Source organism: Vigna umbellata, chromosome 4 (genome assembly GCF_029865625.1).
Source record: "Vigna umbellata cultivar VRB3 chromosome 4, Vumbellata_1.0, whole genome shotgun sequence".
Classification (NCBI taxonomy): Eukaryota; Viridiplantae; Streptophyta; class Magnoliopsida; order Fabales; family Fabaceae; genus Vigna; species Vigna umbellata.
The window spans coordinates 51,033,637-51,050,990 of record NC_142168.1 but is presented as its reverse complement, the minus strand read 5'-3'; the positions used below and the strand labels follow the sequence as shown (position 1 = coordinate 51,050,990).

The 17,354-nt window shown below is 38.2% G+C and overlaps 1 protein-coding gene and 1 pseudogene across 1 annotated transcript; one reads left to right on the top strand and one right to left on the bottom strand.

Annotated features, from left to right (window-relative positions):
- Nucleotides 1-5,794: 5,794 nt before the first annotated feature.
- LOC148200527 (uncharacterized) lies at nt 5,795-7,426 on the bottom strand. The gene has a single exon (XM_088112974.1). It carries the CDS (start codon nt 7,424-7,426, stop codon nt 5,795-5,797), a length of 1,632 nt encoding a protein of 543 aa, XP_087969100.1.
- Nucleotides 7,427-14,674: 7,248 nt separating this feature from the next.
- Nucleotides 14,675-15,985, top strand: LOC148200526 (ankyrin repeat-containing protein ITN1 pseudogene; annotated as a pseudogene).
- Nucleotides 15,986-17,354: the final 1,369 nt, after the last annotated feature.

Below are 17,354 nucleotides of genomic sequence, written 5' to 3'. Positions count from 1 at the left end.
TTTTACTTTTCTTTCAACCTCTAAACACAAGAAAAAAGTCATACATAATACTCCACTCAATAGTCGGAATAAAGATAGAAATGAAATACATACTTGACTAATTGAACAAAAATCTCCACAGGAAACAACTTTTGCACCAGCCAGTTGCAACCAGGAAGAACAATTAAGACAATAACCCTGTCAAGAGGAGCTATGCTTTAAAATTAACAACATGTATCCATCTTAGAGTATAAAAACCTCCACCATACTTACATATCAACACTAAAAAAAAGTTCAAAAATTAAGTACACAAAATGTTAATCAAACCTACAAGAATTACCAAACTATAGAGTACAGAACAAATAATAATCTTCTTCAGTTATAACATATGGTCAAAAGTTCATGGAATATAAAGCTATAATTACCAAACTATAAACTCAAAGCAATACTAACCAATGACAGCTATGAATTTCAATGTTGATATTCTTCTCTGCAAAAACCTACAAGGGATAATTGGTAACTAGTTAAAATTCAAACACCACAACAAATTCTATACTGGTTGCAGAATCAAATCTCACATCGGTTAGGACTTGGAATACAAATTGTGGCATAGTCTATGCTTTCACCAGACAAAAAATAACTAGCCAAACATGTACTATAGTTATTCTATTTTTTGTTTCTACTCTTTTATGTTAATTATTCCAACACATCTCTGATTAGAAATAATGGTCTTCCTCATCTGTATTGCATAATTTAATTATTTTAGGCTAATCTTTTGCATAACATGCTAGCTATATTGTAATTGCATACAAGAGATATGAGGAAATATACTTTCATTTTATGCTAACGAAATATTGAAATATTTAAGCTTAGTTATCTCTAACTATTGTTATTAATCTTAGATATGCTTTCAAACAAAAAACAATATTTTATGAGATAAAATATGCAATATTATTTTATGATGCATGTAAAAGTTCTATATGAAAGTAAGTAATATGTAAATATAATTCCTCAGAAGAAGACAATTGCAGGAGTAAAAAGTAAAACCTTATGTTAGAAAGGTAAACGAAATTATGGAAATAATTTTATTTTCTCTCATCCTTCATGGTGAATTAGATTAAAAAATTATCCTTTGCATGCTTCCAGAAACGACCTAAGGAATAAACCCTAATGTTGACAACAAATTTATAAAGTGAATGCTATGTTAAAATATTTCACAACAAATTAGCCCATGGGATCTTCAAGGTAACAGTCAAATTTATAAAGTGAAATATGTTAAAATATTTCACCTACATGTCATAAAAGATGTTGACTTATATAGAATTGACCCATGGGATCTTCCAGGTAACAGTCAAATTGGATTGTATAATTCAAACTTAACAAAAAGTCACTAATATTTTGGTGTTTTGAAAATATGAAGAGCTTTGCAGAATAGGAACAGAAGAGCACAATGAATGGTACTTCTTTAGTCATAAAGATAACAACTATCCAACAGTACCTCGCACAAATACACCAACTACAGTAGGGTTTTGGAAAGAAACTGGAAGAGACAAAGCTATCTGTTCAAAGCATGACTTCATAGGAATGAGGAAAACCCTAGTCTTTTACAAAGCTCAAGCACCCAATGGACAAAAATCAGATTGGATCATGCACGAGTATCGACTTCAAACACACGAAAAGGGCACACCACAGGCAAGTTTCACAAATTATTACATTCATATAACTAGACAGAAAGAAGTTATTCTTCTCATGATTTAATTTTGTTCAACAAAACTTAATCATGCATTGTTTTTTTTTCATTATAACTGGAATATATATGTACAAAACCTTATGATAAACATATGGGGTATGATTGGATTCAAAATAGAAGTGCTTTCAAGAGTTTCTCTACTGAGAATACAAGGTTTTTTTTCTCTAATAACAGACTAAACTTTTCCAACTTTAAATCCAAAAACATTCATAAACTTCAATATAAAGTCACTGAAATCACATTTCCAAAAGCACTTGGATTTATGGAAGTAAGTGTAATTATTATCATACTTTTTTAGCTTTTGTAACTCTTAAGCCATAACATTTTCTTCTTTTTTTGGAGTCTTATGCGTTGTTAATGTAGTTTTAATCGTTTTTCTCTGTTTTTTAGTACAACGATTGATCATTCAATTAAACAAATGTGATATGGTTTAAAGTAGGATGAAGGATGGGTTGTGTGTACAATATTCAAAAAGAGACTAACAACCATGTGTAAACAATCACAAAACAGAAACTTTAACTGATGGAAACTAATCCCAGCTGGAACGTGCAGACAGAGGCTCCAGACCAAAAGAAACCAGTAGTGAATGATGGTGCAGCGGATTGATGAAATGTTGCAGTGTTTGAGGTGTGTTAATGGAGGAAAGGTGTATGGGTGAAACCTCACAGCTCAGAGGGCCTTCCTACAGAGGAAGGAAGCTTGAGGAAAGGAGAAGAAGTAGTAAATCAAAGGTGACTTAAGAGCACAAAAGCTGGAAAGCAAATTCTGCAGCATATCATTAAGCTCAAAAGTGTCTACAAAAGGGGGAAGAGGTCTCCTATTTGTAGGAAGATAAGAGCCTCAAATCTGAAATGAAATTCAATCCAAAAGCAAATGAAATTAAAGAAAAAGGCGCCAATTTTCTTCAGCTTCAAACATGCCTCATTCCAACTCAGCAGCACACGTGAAACAACACCAATTTTGTAATGCTGGGCTGGCTAGGTTATTGGCTGAGCTTTTTGATAGCTTTGGCACCAAGCTTCTCCCTCCAAGTCTCTCTTTTCACGTGATCAAAATGCTATGTTGGCAGCTGCCCCCTCCAATTTTATTAAGCCTACAAAGCAAAGAAAAATGTGCTTTTAATTATGGGAAGAAGGATTAATGTAAATTACCTTCCATAGAAGCAAAATGGTAGGTGATCCTTCTTCCTCTTGAATCCTCTTTGCCATGGCTCTAGTAAGAGGTCCAATGTGTGTCTTAGATGGTCTTCCATTAGACCCTCCCTCTTGAAACTGATCTGTCCTCAGATCTGCTTCAACCTGTTGATCATTCCCTGTGAAAGCAATTAAGTCACAGATGTTAAAAGTATGACTAACACCATAACTCTCAGGGAGATCTAAGATGTATACATTATCATTTATCCTTTTGACCACCTCTAATGGACCATCTCCTCTTGGACTAAGTTTGGACTTCCTTTGAGAGGGAAATCTTTCCTTTCTCAAATGAAGCCAAACTAGGTCTCCGTTTGCAAAAACTATTTTCTTTCTTCCTTTGTTTTTGTATTCTGCATATTTTTGAGTTTGTTTTTCAATTTGGATTTTGACTTTCTCATGTAACTTCTTGATGAACTCCGCTTTAGAAGCACCTTCTTTATGAAGAAAAGAAGATGATTTTGGAAGAGGTAGTAAATCAAGAGGTGTGATAGGGTTAAAACCATAAACAACCTCAAAAGGAGAAATATTAGTAGTCTTGTGGACTACTCTATTATAAGAAAATTCAATATGAGGTAGATGTTCATCCCAAGATTTGTTATTACCTCTTAATATTACCCTTAATAATGTAGATAAAGATCTATTTACTACTTCAGTTTGCCCATCAGTTTGTGGGTGACATGTAGTAGAAAATAGAAGTTTAGTTCCAAGCTTTTCCCATAAAGTTTTCCAAAAATGGCTTAGGAACTTCACATCTCTATCAGACACTATAGTTTTGGGTAAGCCATGCAATCTTACTATTTCTTTAAAGAAGAGTCTAGAGATATAGCTAGCATCATCTACTTTGTGGTAGGGTATAAAATGAGCCATTTTACTAAAACGATCTACTACCACAAATATTAATCATACCCCCTTTGAGTTCTTGGCAATCCTAAGACAAAGTCCATGCTTATGTCCTCCCAAGGGGTATTAGCTATAGGAAGAGGTGTATAGAGTCCATGAGGCATAATTTTGGACTTAGCTTGTAAACAAGCTATACATTTAGAACAATGCCTTTGAACACTTATTCTCATGTGTGGCCAATAAAATTTACTTTTCAAATTGTTTAGAGTTTTATCAACTCCATGATGGCCCATGAGTCCTCCTCCATGACTCTCTTTGATAAGAAGTTTTCTAATGGATCCTTGGGGTATACAAAGTTTTCCTTCATTAAAAAGATACCCCTCAGAAAGATAGAATCCATCAAAAGGCTTCTTAAGACAAGATGAATAAGTGGATGCAAATGTTTCATCATTTTCATATAACTCTTTTATGTCATCAATATTTGGGATCCTAGGGTTACTAATAATGCATGTCTTCTAGATAAAGCATTCGCAACAACATTAGTACTCCTTTTTTTGTGTTTAATGACATAGGGAAATTGCTCAAGGTATTCCACCCACTTTGCATGTCTTTTGTTTAGCTTTGCTTGCCCTTTAATGTACTTGAGAGATTCATGGTCAGTGTGTATGATGAATTCTCTAGTTACCAAGTAATGCTCCCAAGTTTTTAAAGCTCTAATGAGGGCATACAACTCTTTGTCATAGGTAGGATAGTTCAAGGTAGGCCCCCTAAGTTTTTCACTAAAGTAAGCTACGGGATGTCCCCCTTGTATTAAAACAACTCCTATACCTACCCCAGATGCATCACATTCTAGTTCAAAGGCTTTGGAAAAATCAGGCAAAACTAGAATAGGTGCATGAGTCAACTTGTGTTTCAAAGTCTCAAAAGACAACTCTTGCTTATCACCCCAAAGAAAAGGCATATCTTTCTTGACTAGCTCATTTAAAGGAGCAGCTATGGTGGAGAAGTCTTTCACAAGTCTTCTATAAAAACTTGCTAACCCGTGAAAACTTCTCACCTCTCCTACATTTTTAGGGGTTGGCCATTCTTGTATAGCCTTGATCTTCTCTGGATCAACATGTACACCTTCTTTTCCAACTTTGAAACCAAGGAAAATCACAGTTTCTTGAAAAAAAGTACATTTGTCAAGGTTGGCAAAGAGATTATGTTCTTTAAGAAGAAGCAAGACTTCTTTGACATGGTTAAGGTGCTCTTGAAGACTTTGACAATAAATTAAGATGCCATCAAAATAGACCACTACAAATCTTCCTATGCATTCCCTAAGGACATGATTCATTAATCTCATGAATGTACATGGAGCATTGGTCAAGCCAAAGGGCATAACTAACCATTCATACAAACCAAACTTGGTTTTAAAAGCAGTTTTCCATTCATCTCCTTCATGAATTCTTATTTTATGGTATCCGCTTTTGAGATCAATTTTGGTGAAAAGATTTGCTCCATGTAATTCATCCAGCATATCATCTAGCCTAGGAATGGGGTGCCTATACTTGACAGTTATGTTGTTGATGGCCCTACAATCTGTACACATTCTCCAAGTTCCATCCTTTTTAGGGACCAACAACACAGGCACAGCACAAGGACTTAGACTTTTTTGGATCCACCCTTTGTTCAATAATTCATTACCTTGTTTCTCTGTTTCTTTTGTTTCCATGGGGTTGGTTCTATAGGCTGGCCTATTAGGTAGGCTTGCCCTAGGCACCAAATCTATTTGATGTTCTATTCCCCTCAAAGGTGGTAATCCACTTGGTACCTCTTTGGGAAATATATCATCAAATTCCTTTAAAAGTTTTTGCAACCCCTTTGGTAGAGAACCAATTTCATGAGTGATTGAAACAAATGCCTCTTTGCAATAGAGAAGAAAATGAGGTTGTCCAAGAAAAAGATTTTTAGAAATGTTCAAAGTTTGAGGTTGGACAACTTCTTTATTTGAGGCATGGGTTATGGTCTTCTCCTTTCTTTCTTTCCTACTTTACTTTTCTCCATCCAACTTCTTTTTAAGAATTATTTGGTCCTCTCTTACTTGTGAAGGTGTAAGAGGACACAAAATAATTTTCTTTCCCTTGTGTTGAATGGTGATTTTGTTGGTGACTCCATCATGTAGAGCTTGCTTATCATATTGCCAAGGTCTTCCAAGTAATATGTGCCCAGCTTCCATTGGTACTATATCACAAACAATTTGATCTTCATATTTGCCAATGGAAATTGGTACTCTTACTTGTTCTTTAACTACTATTCCATCATCCTCTTTGATCCATTGAAGTTTGTAAGGTTTAGGATGAGGAGTAGTGGTTAAGCCAAGCTTCTCTACCATTCTAGAACTACAACAATTGCAACAAGAGCCACTATCCACAATCATTGAACATGTCTTTTCCAAAACTTTGCATCTTGTGTGGAATAGGTTCTCTCTTTGTGAGTGTTCTAATTCTACATGCTTGCTTTCCAGGAGTCTCCTTACCATAAGTAAGTCACCATCACAAGGTAAAGTTTCTTCTTCTTCAGAAGTGGATGTTTCAGACTCACTATATGAAGAACTCTCACTTTCACTCTCATGTTCAAGAATGTAAGTTGACCTTTTATTGCGGCACTCAGATGCATAGTGCCCTTTTTCCCCAAATCTAAAGCACTTAGTCTCCTTACTTTTATGGTCTCTTGAAGGTTCTTTAACCTTTTCTTTTTCTCTCTCTCTTTCCCTAGGCCCGTCATACCTTGATTTAGATAGACTACCCTCCCTCTTGTATTCTCTCTTAGAACTAGTAGGGAAGTCCTTTCTAGTGGAGCTTTTCCTCTTGAGTTGTTGCTCCACCCTCACACAAAGTTGGACTAACTCATTGAGATCATTGTAAGGTAAGAGTTCTACCTTATCTCTTATGTCATAATTAAGTCCACTTTGGAACCTAGCAATTGTTATTCTTGGTTCCTCTCTTATCCCAGCTCTCAACATGAGTAACTCCAATTTTTGCCTATATTCTTCAACACTCATGTTTCTTTGTTGGAGTTTATGGAGCTTGTCCATTAACTCCCTATCATAGTAAGCTGGCACATGCCTTCTTCTTAAGGCAGACCTTAACTCATTCCAAAACCTAATGGAAGGTAGATTTCTCAATCTCAGATCTTTGACCAAGGCTGTCCACCAATATAAGGCATAGCCTTGAAAGCTTAAAGAGGCCATAGTTACTCTCCTCTCATCATCTATTTGGTGACACTCAAACAATTGCTCAACTTTCATCTCCCATTCCAAATATTCTTCCACATCATCTTTTCCATGGAAAGGAGGAAGATCAATTTTGGGTTCCCTTGGGTGATGCTCTCTCACTCTATTATTTCTCCTAGGAGGCATTTCATAGGGGTCATCATTGTGATGACTACTATAATGCTCAAGTTCACTAGGTGGAGAGGATGTATCTCCAAGGTATTCTCTTTTTCTATGTGTAGACCCTTCTTTCTTTTTACCCTTGTCTTGATTGATCAAAAGTTGACCAATCATATCCTTGAGCTCACTAATCTCTTTGTCCCTTTGTTGGAACTTTTGCTCAAATTCCTCTTTTAGTTGTAAGCTCTCACTTTTAGGTTTTACACTTCCTTGGACACTAGATTGACTCATTCTTGACAAGTAGGTAGAAATTATTTTCACAAGGTTTTCAAAGACTTGCACAAGTAATGAGTGAAAAGATTTTCACAAACTTTCCTTGCTTTTGGTGAAAATTTTCTAAGAAGATTCTTAGAGGTAAAAAATTGTTTCCAAGTAGCTCCCAGGAAAAAGAGGTGAGTCACAATTGGACAAGCTTAGAAACCAAGTTCTTCCTTAGCCAGAGTTTCCTTAGAGTTATCTTTTACCTTAGTTTCTAAGTAGAAATTCTTCAAAATATTTTCAAATGATAATGAAATGCTCCTAAAAACCAAAAGAAGGTTTAGTTATATGCTATACAATCCTATACACCACGGAGACTTAAAACAAAAAATCAATCAAGCAATTTAAAGAAAACAATAAAGATGCAAAATGTAAATGTTAAACGGCCCTAAGTGAAAGTGCAAGTGACACTTGGAGCCCCTTGACACACTTCCACACTAAGAAAACGAAATTGCACTATTACAATGTTTAAATCTGATCTTGGAATTGCTTCAAGAGCATTTTCCCAAGTCACTTAGCCAAGAAATGAAAATCAACTTTAAACAGCAAAGGTTCCGTGATATGTGGTGTAAACAAAATTAAAAGAAGGCCTAAAACTATTGTAAGCTTCACTCTCTTGCTGCTGCAGATTGCTACTCCAAAACAGGTTGCACTTCAAGCTTTTCTGGTGTATTTTTAGCTGCTGGAACAGTAGAGTTACAACTGCTCAAAAGCTCTCTTTTTGTTCCCACTTCAACCTCCTTTTCATTTCCTAATATGCTACCTCAGTAGGTGAAGGTTTCTGCTTCTGGATGCCTCACAATAGTTACTGTCGCAACCGGAATTGCGACGGGACGACGATCCAAAAAAGGAAACGGTTTTTGGAAAAGAGGTTTGGAGTCGCCACCATAGTTTATTCTGGGAAACTACGGAAAAACCATAAAAAGGATAAGGCATGGTCTACAAGAACCAGATTCTGGGTTCGGGAGTCGGTTACGTGTAGGGAAGGTGTTAGCACCCTACAACGCCTGTCCTAAGGCAGTACCTTTAACTAAATGCGCCAATATGATGTGGTTTTCAAAATGTTTAACTATCCCCTAAAATAAAATTCTAAATAAACAAAATATACTTTTTTTAGTTTTTTGGGCCCGACAAGGATTGACCTTGCTCCTACGTATTCTCATTCAAAAAGAGAAATCAGGGTTACGTAGTTCTTTTGGAAACTATTTGAGAAGTTTGTTTGGAATTTGTTTGAAAATTTGTCTTGAAATGATTTTGGATTTTTGGGAAGTGAACCTGACAAGGACTAGCCTTGCTCCTACGTATCTCCATTCTTGATGGAGAATCAAGGATCACGTAGTTCTGGCAAGGAAGATTGTCTCTTGTCTGAAATATGGATTTTTTAGTTTTTTTTTTTTTGAAAATTTCATATTTTTGTGTAATTTTTATTTAGGAAAGAGAAAAGGTTTTTAGCACAAGGACGATGCGAGCGATCACACATGTGCCTAAACCTTTAAAATATATTTTTTGTAATTTCAATTAAAAAAGAGAAAAGGATTTTTAGCACAAGGACGATGCGTGCGATCACACATGTGCCTAAACCTTTAAAATATATTTTTTATAATTTTACTTAAGAAAGAGAAAAGGTTTTTAGCACAAGGACGATGCGTGCAATCACACATGTGCCTAAACCTTTAAAATATATTTTTTATAATTTTACTTAAGAAAGAGAAAAGGTTTTTAGCACAAGGACGATGCGTGCGATCACACATGTGCCGAAACCTTTAAAACATATTTTTTTGTAATTTTTTTTAAGAAAAAGAAAAGGTTTTTAGCACAAGGACAATGCGTGCGATCACACATGTACCTAAACCTTTAAAACATATTTTTGTTCTTTTTATTATAAAATATTTATAAATTTTAAAGTTTTATCTTTTTTTTTATTTTTTTATTTTTTTTTTATTTTGTGATTTTATGTAACACGAAAAACAAGTCTAATAGATATAAATAGAGCAAAGAGGTGGGGTTATCATACAAGGGGTTACATGCAATAAAAACCAACTAATAAAAAGAAGACAAAAACATAAAAAATAAAGCAAGAGGGAAAACCTAAGAGGCATGGGTACAGAGATAAAAACCAGAAGTGCGTGCAGAGTAAAAACTAGGGTTCCTTTAGTTTGGGCCGAAACCCTCTTCCCCAACTTTGGATCTGCCAGGGGTGTAAGGATGAAATTTGAGGGTGTCATTCAGTATTTACTTGTCAGGCCCAATTCTTGTTTTCTTCTTGTCTCTCTTTTTTATTGTTGGCAGAAACGTAATGGGCTTAAGCCCAAACAGAATTGGGTGTGCACAGGATATGGGCGTGACAAAGGGAGGTTAGAATCCCCTTTTTTTATTTTATATGGGTTCGGGCCCACGTATTTGCCTACCCAAACTCAGAATCCCCTTTAGGGGTTTTCAACATCTTCCCCCACTTCTCATTTACTCAACTCAGAGACATGATCTCCCTTCTCCCAACCGACAGTCGTCATCTCCGCGCATACTGCAGCCTCCGCCAGACCAACCACCGTCAATCTGCCTCTGCGTCGCGTTTGCCAAACTGGTCGCCATTCACCGCTGCGACCCAGTCACCCGTGCCACCACCTCTTGCGATCTTGGCGTCGGCGGCAAACCCCAAATACCACCGGATCCGTTTCCAACCGCGACACCGTCAGCCTTGGAAGCCGTCGCCGATGGGCTCTCCCATTCTCCTTTATCAATTTTTTTGTTTTTGTGTTTGGGTTGTTGGGAATGGTAGGTTTCTGTCGTGTGCCTGTGTTTCCTGTTCAACGATTCAACTCCTTTGGTGGTGATTAGAAATGAAAGGAAGCTTGATGGCTTAGTCCCAGTATCTGGTATGGTTCTCTGGAATTCCTGGTGGTTGGCGGATGGATAATGATCGTTGCTGGAGGTAAGGAGTTGGGAGTGATAGGGAAGTTTGGTTGATGGGTGAAGTTGAACTGGATGCTGGTTGATGATTATGATGTTGGCTGTGTATAAGGGGCAAGGATGAAGAGATGATGCTGGAGGTGGTGTGTGGATGGAGACGGTGGAAAGGAAGTCACAGGTGTTGAAGATGATTGAAGAAGATGAAGATGTTAGGCGCAGGCCGTGAGTTGTTGGAAATGATGGTGTTGGAGACGAATGCTCGTGGGGAAGACGAGATGGATGTTTGGCCCTGAGGTAAGTTGGAGATCTGTTGGAGACGAACGCTCGTGGGGATGACGAACGCTCATGGGGAAGATGAGATGAATATTTGGTCGTGAGGTAAGTTGGAGATCTGTTGGAGACGAACGCTCGTGGGGAAAACGAATGCTCGTAGGAAAGACGAGATGGATATTTGGACGTGAGGTAAGTTGGAGATCTGTTGGAGACGAACGCTCGTGGGGATGACGAACGCTCATGGGGAAGACGAGATGAATATTTGGCCGTGAGGTAAGGATGTAGATTGGGTGGTCGCGAGTGTTAGAAATCAAGCATTGGAAGTGAAAATTGATGATGTTTGGCAATAATCAACATATACAAACATCCACAACACTAGGAATATATTCAACAACAATCACATGCAAACTTAGCAACAACGTGACAGAGACATGTTCAAGGTCAATTAACCAAACTCAGTAAAACATAGAGTGGAAGGCATTACTTACCTCTTGAAGCTTGGTTTACTCTTTGCTAGCCTCGTGCGTCCAACCTTGTCTTCCTCCTCTTGGTTGGCTTTCGTTTTCAATAAGGTGCTCCTTCCCCAGTTCTCGGAGTGATGTCTCTTGGAAAAATAACGGATCCCCCTCCCTAGTTCCTTGTACTTCTCCTTCTTATGAATAATGTCTCTTCTTCCTCCTTTCCAGTAAGGTGTCCTCTCCTTTTTTTGCTGAGTGTTTTCCTTTTTTTTCTTGGTGAATCGTGGAAGCTCTCACTAGGAATCGATGATGATTTTTCTAAAGGCTCTCTCGTCTTTTCTTTTGGTCCCTACTCTCTTTTTTGTGTATCCCTTTTATTTTCTCTTCTCCATTGCTTTTTGCGAATTGCCAATCCCTCTGTTGTGCCTCCTGCCAAACCAAATCGCGCCTCTGCTCTTCCCCAAACTTGCCTTGTCCTTGCCTGCCCAAAACCAGTTTGTCTCCTCGCAGTAGAAAACCGTTTTCCTCCACTGTGTCCCCTCCTTTTTGCCAATTTGTCTTTTTCTCACTTTTTGATTCATTTTTTTTATTTTAATTTAATTTAATTTTAAAACCTTTTAATTAATAATAATTTTTTAATTATAAACAAAATGAAAAGATAAAAATTTAATTAAAATTAAAATAAATCAAAAAATAAGAAATAAAAATAAAAAAATAAGAATTAAAATTAAAACCAAGAATTAAAAGAAAATAAAAATAAAAAATAAATAAATAAATAAATAAAAGGAAAAGAAAAAAAAATAAATAAATAAATAAAAAGAGATAGAATAAAAACAAAATAAGCGATAAAGAAAAAGGGTAATAAAAACAATAAGATAAAATAAATAGAACTAAAAAAGGAAATAGGTAAATGAATAATAAAAAGGTTAAATATGTGACAACCAAAATGCAATAAAACTATAAAAATAATCCGGACGAAATTGGGTATTGACAGTTGCCCCTCTTTGCTTAGATTTTACTAGATAATATGACAATGTGATGTCTTCATATTATTTAGTAAAAGATAAGTAAAGATAGAAATACTAATTTCGTCTGGATTTCTAAGGAAGCAAAATGAAGTAAAATGAATACGAAACATAAGTTAAACAAATCGATGAAGAATGTGAGATTGCAACATAAACGACCATTGCCGAGCAGAGCGCCGAAAATCACAAAAAAGCTAGAGGCGCCAGACAAGACTGGGCTTGAAACGCTGAACCAAAACCGTGCTTGAGGGGAACGAGGTGTACAAACCTCGTGGAGGGTGTACAAACCCTGAACGAATGATGTGAGGTGTGCTAACCTCGTGAAGGGTGTACAAACCCTATGGATGAATGATATGAGGTGTACTAACCCTATGGATGAATGATATGAGGTGTACTAACCTCGTGGAGGGTGTACAAACCCTGTGGATGAATGATGTGAGGTGTACTAACCTCGTGGAGGGTGTACAAACCCTATGGATGAATGATATGAGGTGTACTAACCTCGTGGAGGGTGTACAAACCCTGTGGATGAATGATGTGAGGTGTATTAACCTCGTGGAGGGTGTACAAACCCTATGGATGAATGATATGAGGTGTACTAACCTTGTGGAGGGTGTACAAACCCTGTGGATGAATGATGTGAGGTGTACTAACCTCGTGGAGGGTGTACAAACCCTGTGGATGAATGAAATGAGGATCAATAGGCTCGACGAGTGCCTTGAGGTGTGCTATCGTAGAAGAAACTCTTGGATTCAGATCTTTTTTGAAGAAACATTGGTAAATACTGAGCAAAACATTAGAGAGATTTAGATATAAAGGTCTGCTAACCTTTTTCACCACTTCATTTTCCCCTTACGGATTTTTGAACAATTTTCTTTGCTTTCTATGAAATGATGTTATGTTATGATGGTGCATGAATGCATATGAGCCATTGGTTTCGTTCCCTTCTTTTGCTCTCGCTTTCTCTTTCTTACACCTTTTTTTTCTCTTTTTTTTTTTTTTGAAAATTCTATGCTTGGAATCCGTTGTCAATGTTGACGTCAAACGCGATGTACGTTCGAAATGCATTCAATCAAAATAATTTCAAGAAGCAGTGGGTTCTTTGATGAAAGGAAGAGAACGTAACTAGGGGTTCAAATTCCCTCTTGCACTAGCTTGAACCTGAAAAGGTGCGGGAGATGAGTATGAAAGGTAGATGGTTGAATGATTACCTGTGTGGGTAACGTTAGCATTTGAATTTTTCTTACTTTGGGAGGTGTTGTTAGTATCTACACATGCATGGCCCGCAAGGGCTGCCCCAACTTTGTTGCGTATAGTAAACTTGATTTGGAGAGGTGGAAAGGTTCGGGTAGGAAGGATTGCCCCAATTTGGCGATTCTTGATTGACGGGGAGACTTCACATTTTTTGTCTTTTCTCTTTTTTTTCGATGTTTTTATTTTCTTTCCTTTTTTTCTTTTCTTTTGAGTGATTGTGTCATTCACTACATCATTTCGTTTCAGGGTTAAATTCGTGAGAAAGATTAGGACAAACAGTCTTCAGTCAGCGTGGACTTTTATTGGCTTGTACCGTGGCTAAAGGTCAAAGGGTTTTGAAAGAAATGGATAATGAAGGCTCAAATAAGTGTTTGGCGGTTAAATTGTTTCAACAAGAATCATTTGCAAGGTGTCGAGTCAACTATCCCTAGAGATTTGAAACTTCAGGCATCCTTTTATTTTCATTGCTGTTTTTTTCTTTCTTTTCTTCTCCTTTTGGGTCGCTTGCTTCGTTGTCTCTGTTGTGTACTTCTTTGAGACTTTATATATATTTTTTTTATTTCTTTTTCCTTCTTCTCTTTTTTTCAGAAATCCCCTCCTTGATTTTTGGATGCCCTTGATGTACCCTTTAGGTTGACATCGATGTGCTAATGATTCTTGTCGAGGGTGATGAAAACAATTATAATTTATGGCTCAAAAGGGGTGCAATTGGATAAACTTCTTTTAACGTTTGGATAAAGAAAAAAATGGCCACACGTCACTCTGAATCTTTGCTTACCTTACTTTCTCGCGACTTTAGCCCTGGAATAAAACTCGGTAGTGGTTGACACATCGACTTCATTATTTTTCTTTCTCTTCTTTCTTTTTTTTTTTAGGCATAATACCCAATTTTGTCCTCACTTTGGTTCGGAAATCTCAAGTTAGTCCCTTTCTAGAAATGTGAGTGCAATGGATCCTTACTTGTAATTTTTTGAGTCTAATGAGTCCCTTCCGTTAAATAGAAGGAAACGGAGTTAGTGGGCTGATGATGTGGCAGTACTTATTGATTACGTGTCAAAAGTCCAAAGTGTCTTCCTCCGAATGCGTGTGTTTCTCTGAAGTTTCGTGTTTCTGAGTCTGTTTCTCCACTTTCCTTCCACCCATCTTCCTTTCCTTTAAGATTCTCAATATCTTGAAATCATAACAATCCAATGGCCTCTCCTCTGTTCCTTCTTCCACCATCTCAATGGCCTCTTACCCAAACCAAACAGGTTCTCCCTCTCTCTCTCTCTTTCTATATTTCTTCACTCTTCTAAATTTTTCATTTTTCGATCACCCTTTTGCTTGTATCAGGAACGGGAGCTGACGGGCAAGGAGAAAAGGACCCCCCATCGCCGATCCCAGCATCAGCCTTTCAGAATCCACTTTCTGAGATATCGCCGTCACCGTCGCCGTCGCCGTCCTCATCGACAGCTCCGGCGCTGGTGCTTTCGAACTCGGGGAAGCGCATCGACCAGACGGGGAGGAAGAAGTACGTGAAGCAAGTGACGGGGCGGCATAACGACACAGAGCTGCACCTGGCGGCACAGAGGGGCGACGTCGGCGCCGTGAGACAGATCCTTCTCGACGTCGAATCTCAGGTTATGGGAACTCTCGGCGACGGCGACGACGACGATCTCGACATCGAGATTGCGGAAGTGCGAGCTTGCCTCGTCAACGAAGAGAACGAGCTCGGTGAGACCCCTTTGTTCACTGCAGCTGAAAAGGGTCATCTCCATGTCGTGAAGGAGCTTCTCAACCATTCCACTGCTCAGACTGTTTCCAAGAAGAACCGATCGGGATTTGATCCCTTGCATATTGCAGCTAGTAAAGGCCACCACTGTATGTAGTATCTCTCTTTTAGGGTTTCGAGGATGTCTTTGGCAGAGGGGAAGGTTGTTTTGAAGGTGATTGGGAAATTGTGCGAGGAGAGGAAGGAGTTGATGGTGGAAACTACGGTTTGCTGGAACTGGCGGTCTTTGTAGAAATCGAGAGTGGGGCGTCCGCCGACGCCAACGGATGAGGGGCGGCTGCTGACGTCGGAGTCGCGGGAGGGGTACTGGCGGCGGTGGAAGTCGACTGGAGTGGGTGGCGGTGGAGGAAGGAAAGAGTCCTTGGGTTGGCGTCGCGCGGTAGGTCTCATCCTCCCCAATTTCTGAATAAAATCCTTTCTTCCCTAATTTATTTCCTAATTAACCAACACACGTAAGCACATTTTTTGACACGTAATCAATAAGGACTGCCACATCATCAGCCCACTAACTCCGTTTCTTTCTATTTAACGGAAGGGACTCATTAGACTCAAAAAATTACAAGTAAGGATCCATTGCACTCACATTTCTAGAAAGGGACTAACTTGAGATTTCCGAACCAAAGTGAGGACAAAATTGGGTATTATGCCTTTTTTTTATTTATTTTTTTATCTCCCAATCAACAGATCGTTTGGGATGTGTACCATGATAAACACTGCCCCAGTATTGTATTCATGACAATCCTTTGTTTTAATGGGAAACGAAAAGGTTGAGGGTTCAAGTAGTATGAATGCAGATGCTCTAGCCAGAAAAGAACGATGGTTACCCCCGAAACCTTGCATCAGGAGATGACCCAACTTTGGTATTTTCAAAATTTATTTTGCTTTTGCTTTTTGAAAACACTATGCCCTTGACAACCTCATTGACAACGAATTCAACATGTGTCTTTTCTTTTGCTCTTTTTTTTTATTATTTTTTTTTATTATTATTATTATTATTTTTTTTTTACGACACCCACCAGGACCGAGCTAAGCCGACTGAATACCCGTGATGCTTTTATTGACATTCGTTCAATTATTTTCATTTTCATTCCTCTTTATTTACCTAAACAGCTCAGCGCGACATGCAATAATTTCAGAAAGTATGAACAAAAATTAATATGCGGTATTTATTGAATAACACAGATTACAACAATTTAAAAGGCAATGTTAATATTCGCTAACGGCAACCCCTATCACGGAATCATCATACATAGAACTTTTTGACCGCATCAGAATTAACCGGTAACGGTAATTCCTCCCCATCCATCCTTGTGAGAATTAGTGCCCCACCAGAGAATGCTTTCTTCACCACAAACGACCCTTCATAGTTTGGGGTCCACTTGCCTCTATGATATTTTTGGATGGGCAAAATCCTCTTCAACACCAGTTCGCCTTCATGAAACTCTCTTGGGTGCACCCTTTTGTCAAACGCCTTTTTCATTCTCCTTTGATACAGCTGTCCATGACACACTGCTGTTGACCTTTTTTCTTCGATAAGGTTGAGTTGGTCGAATCGGGTTTGAACCCACTTAGCTTCCTCTAACTTAGTATCCATTAACACGCGTAAGGAGGGAATTTCGACCTCAAATGGAAGTACCGCTTCCATCCCATACACTAGCGAGAACGGCGTGGCCCCAGTTGATGTTCGTACTGATGTGCGATATCCGTGCAAAGCGAAAGGAAGCATTTCGTGCCAATCCTTGTAGGTGACCACCATCTTCTGCACAATCTTCTTGATGTTCTTGTTAGCAGCCTCTACTGCCCCATTCATCTTTGGACGATAAGGAGAGGAATTATGGTGGTGAATTTTGAATTCCTCACATAACTCCGCCATCATCTGATTGTTCAGGTTGGTAGCGTTATCAGTGATGATCTTGTTAGGTAGCCCATACCTACAGATCAACTCCTTCCTTATGAATCTAACCACAACCTTTCTAGTCACGTTGGCATACGAAGCAGCCTCAACCCACTTGGTGAAATAGTCGATTGCGACTAGTATGAAGCAATGTCCATTTGACACTTTTGGTTCTATAGCTCCGATGACATCTATTCCCCACATCGAAAATGGCCATGGTGCAGACAACACGTTCAGAGCAGTGGGTGGCACATTGATATTATCTGCATATATCTGACATTTCTCACACTTTCTCACGTGTATGCAACAATCGTTTTCC

Excerpts from the sequence above, each read along its gene's own strand:
- LOC148200527 (XM_088112974.1), bottom strand. The coding sequence starts at position 7,426 with ATGAGTCAATCTAGTGTCCAAGGAAGTGTAAAACCTAAAAGTGAGAGC.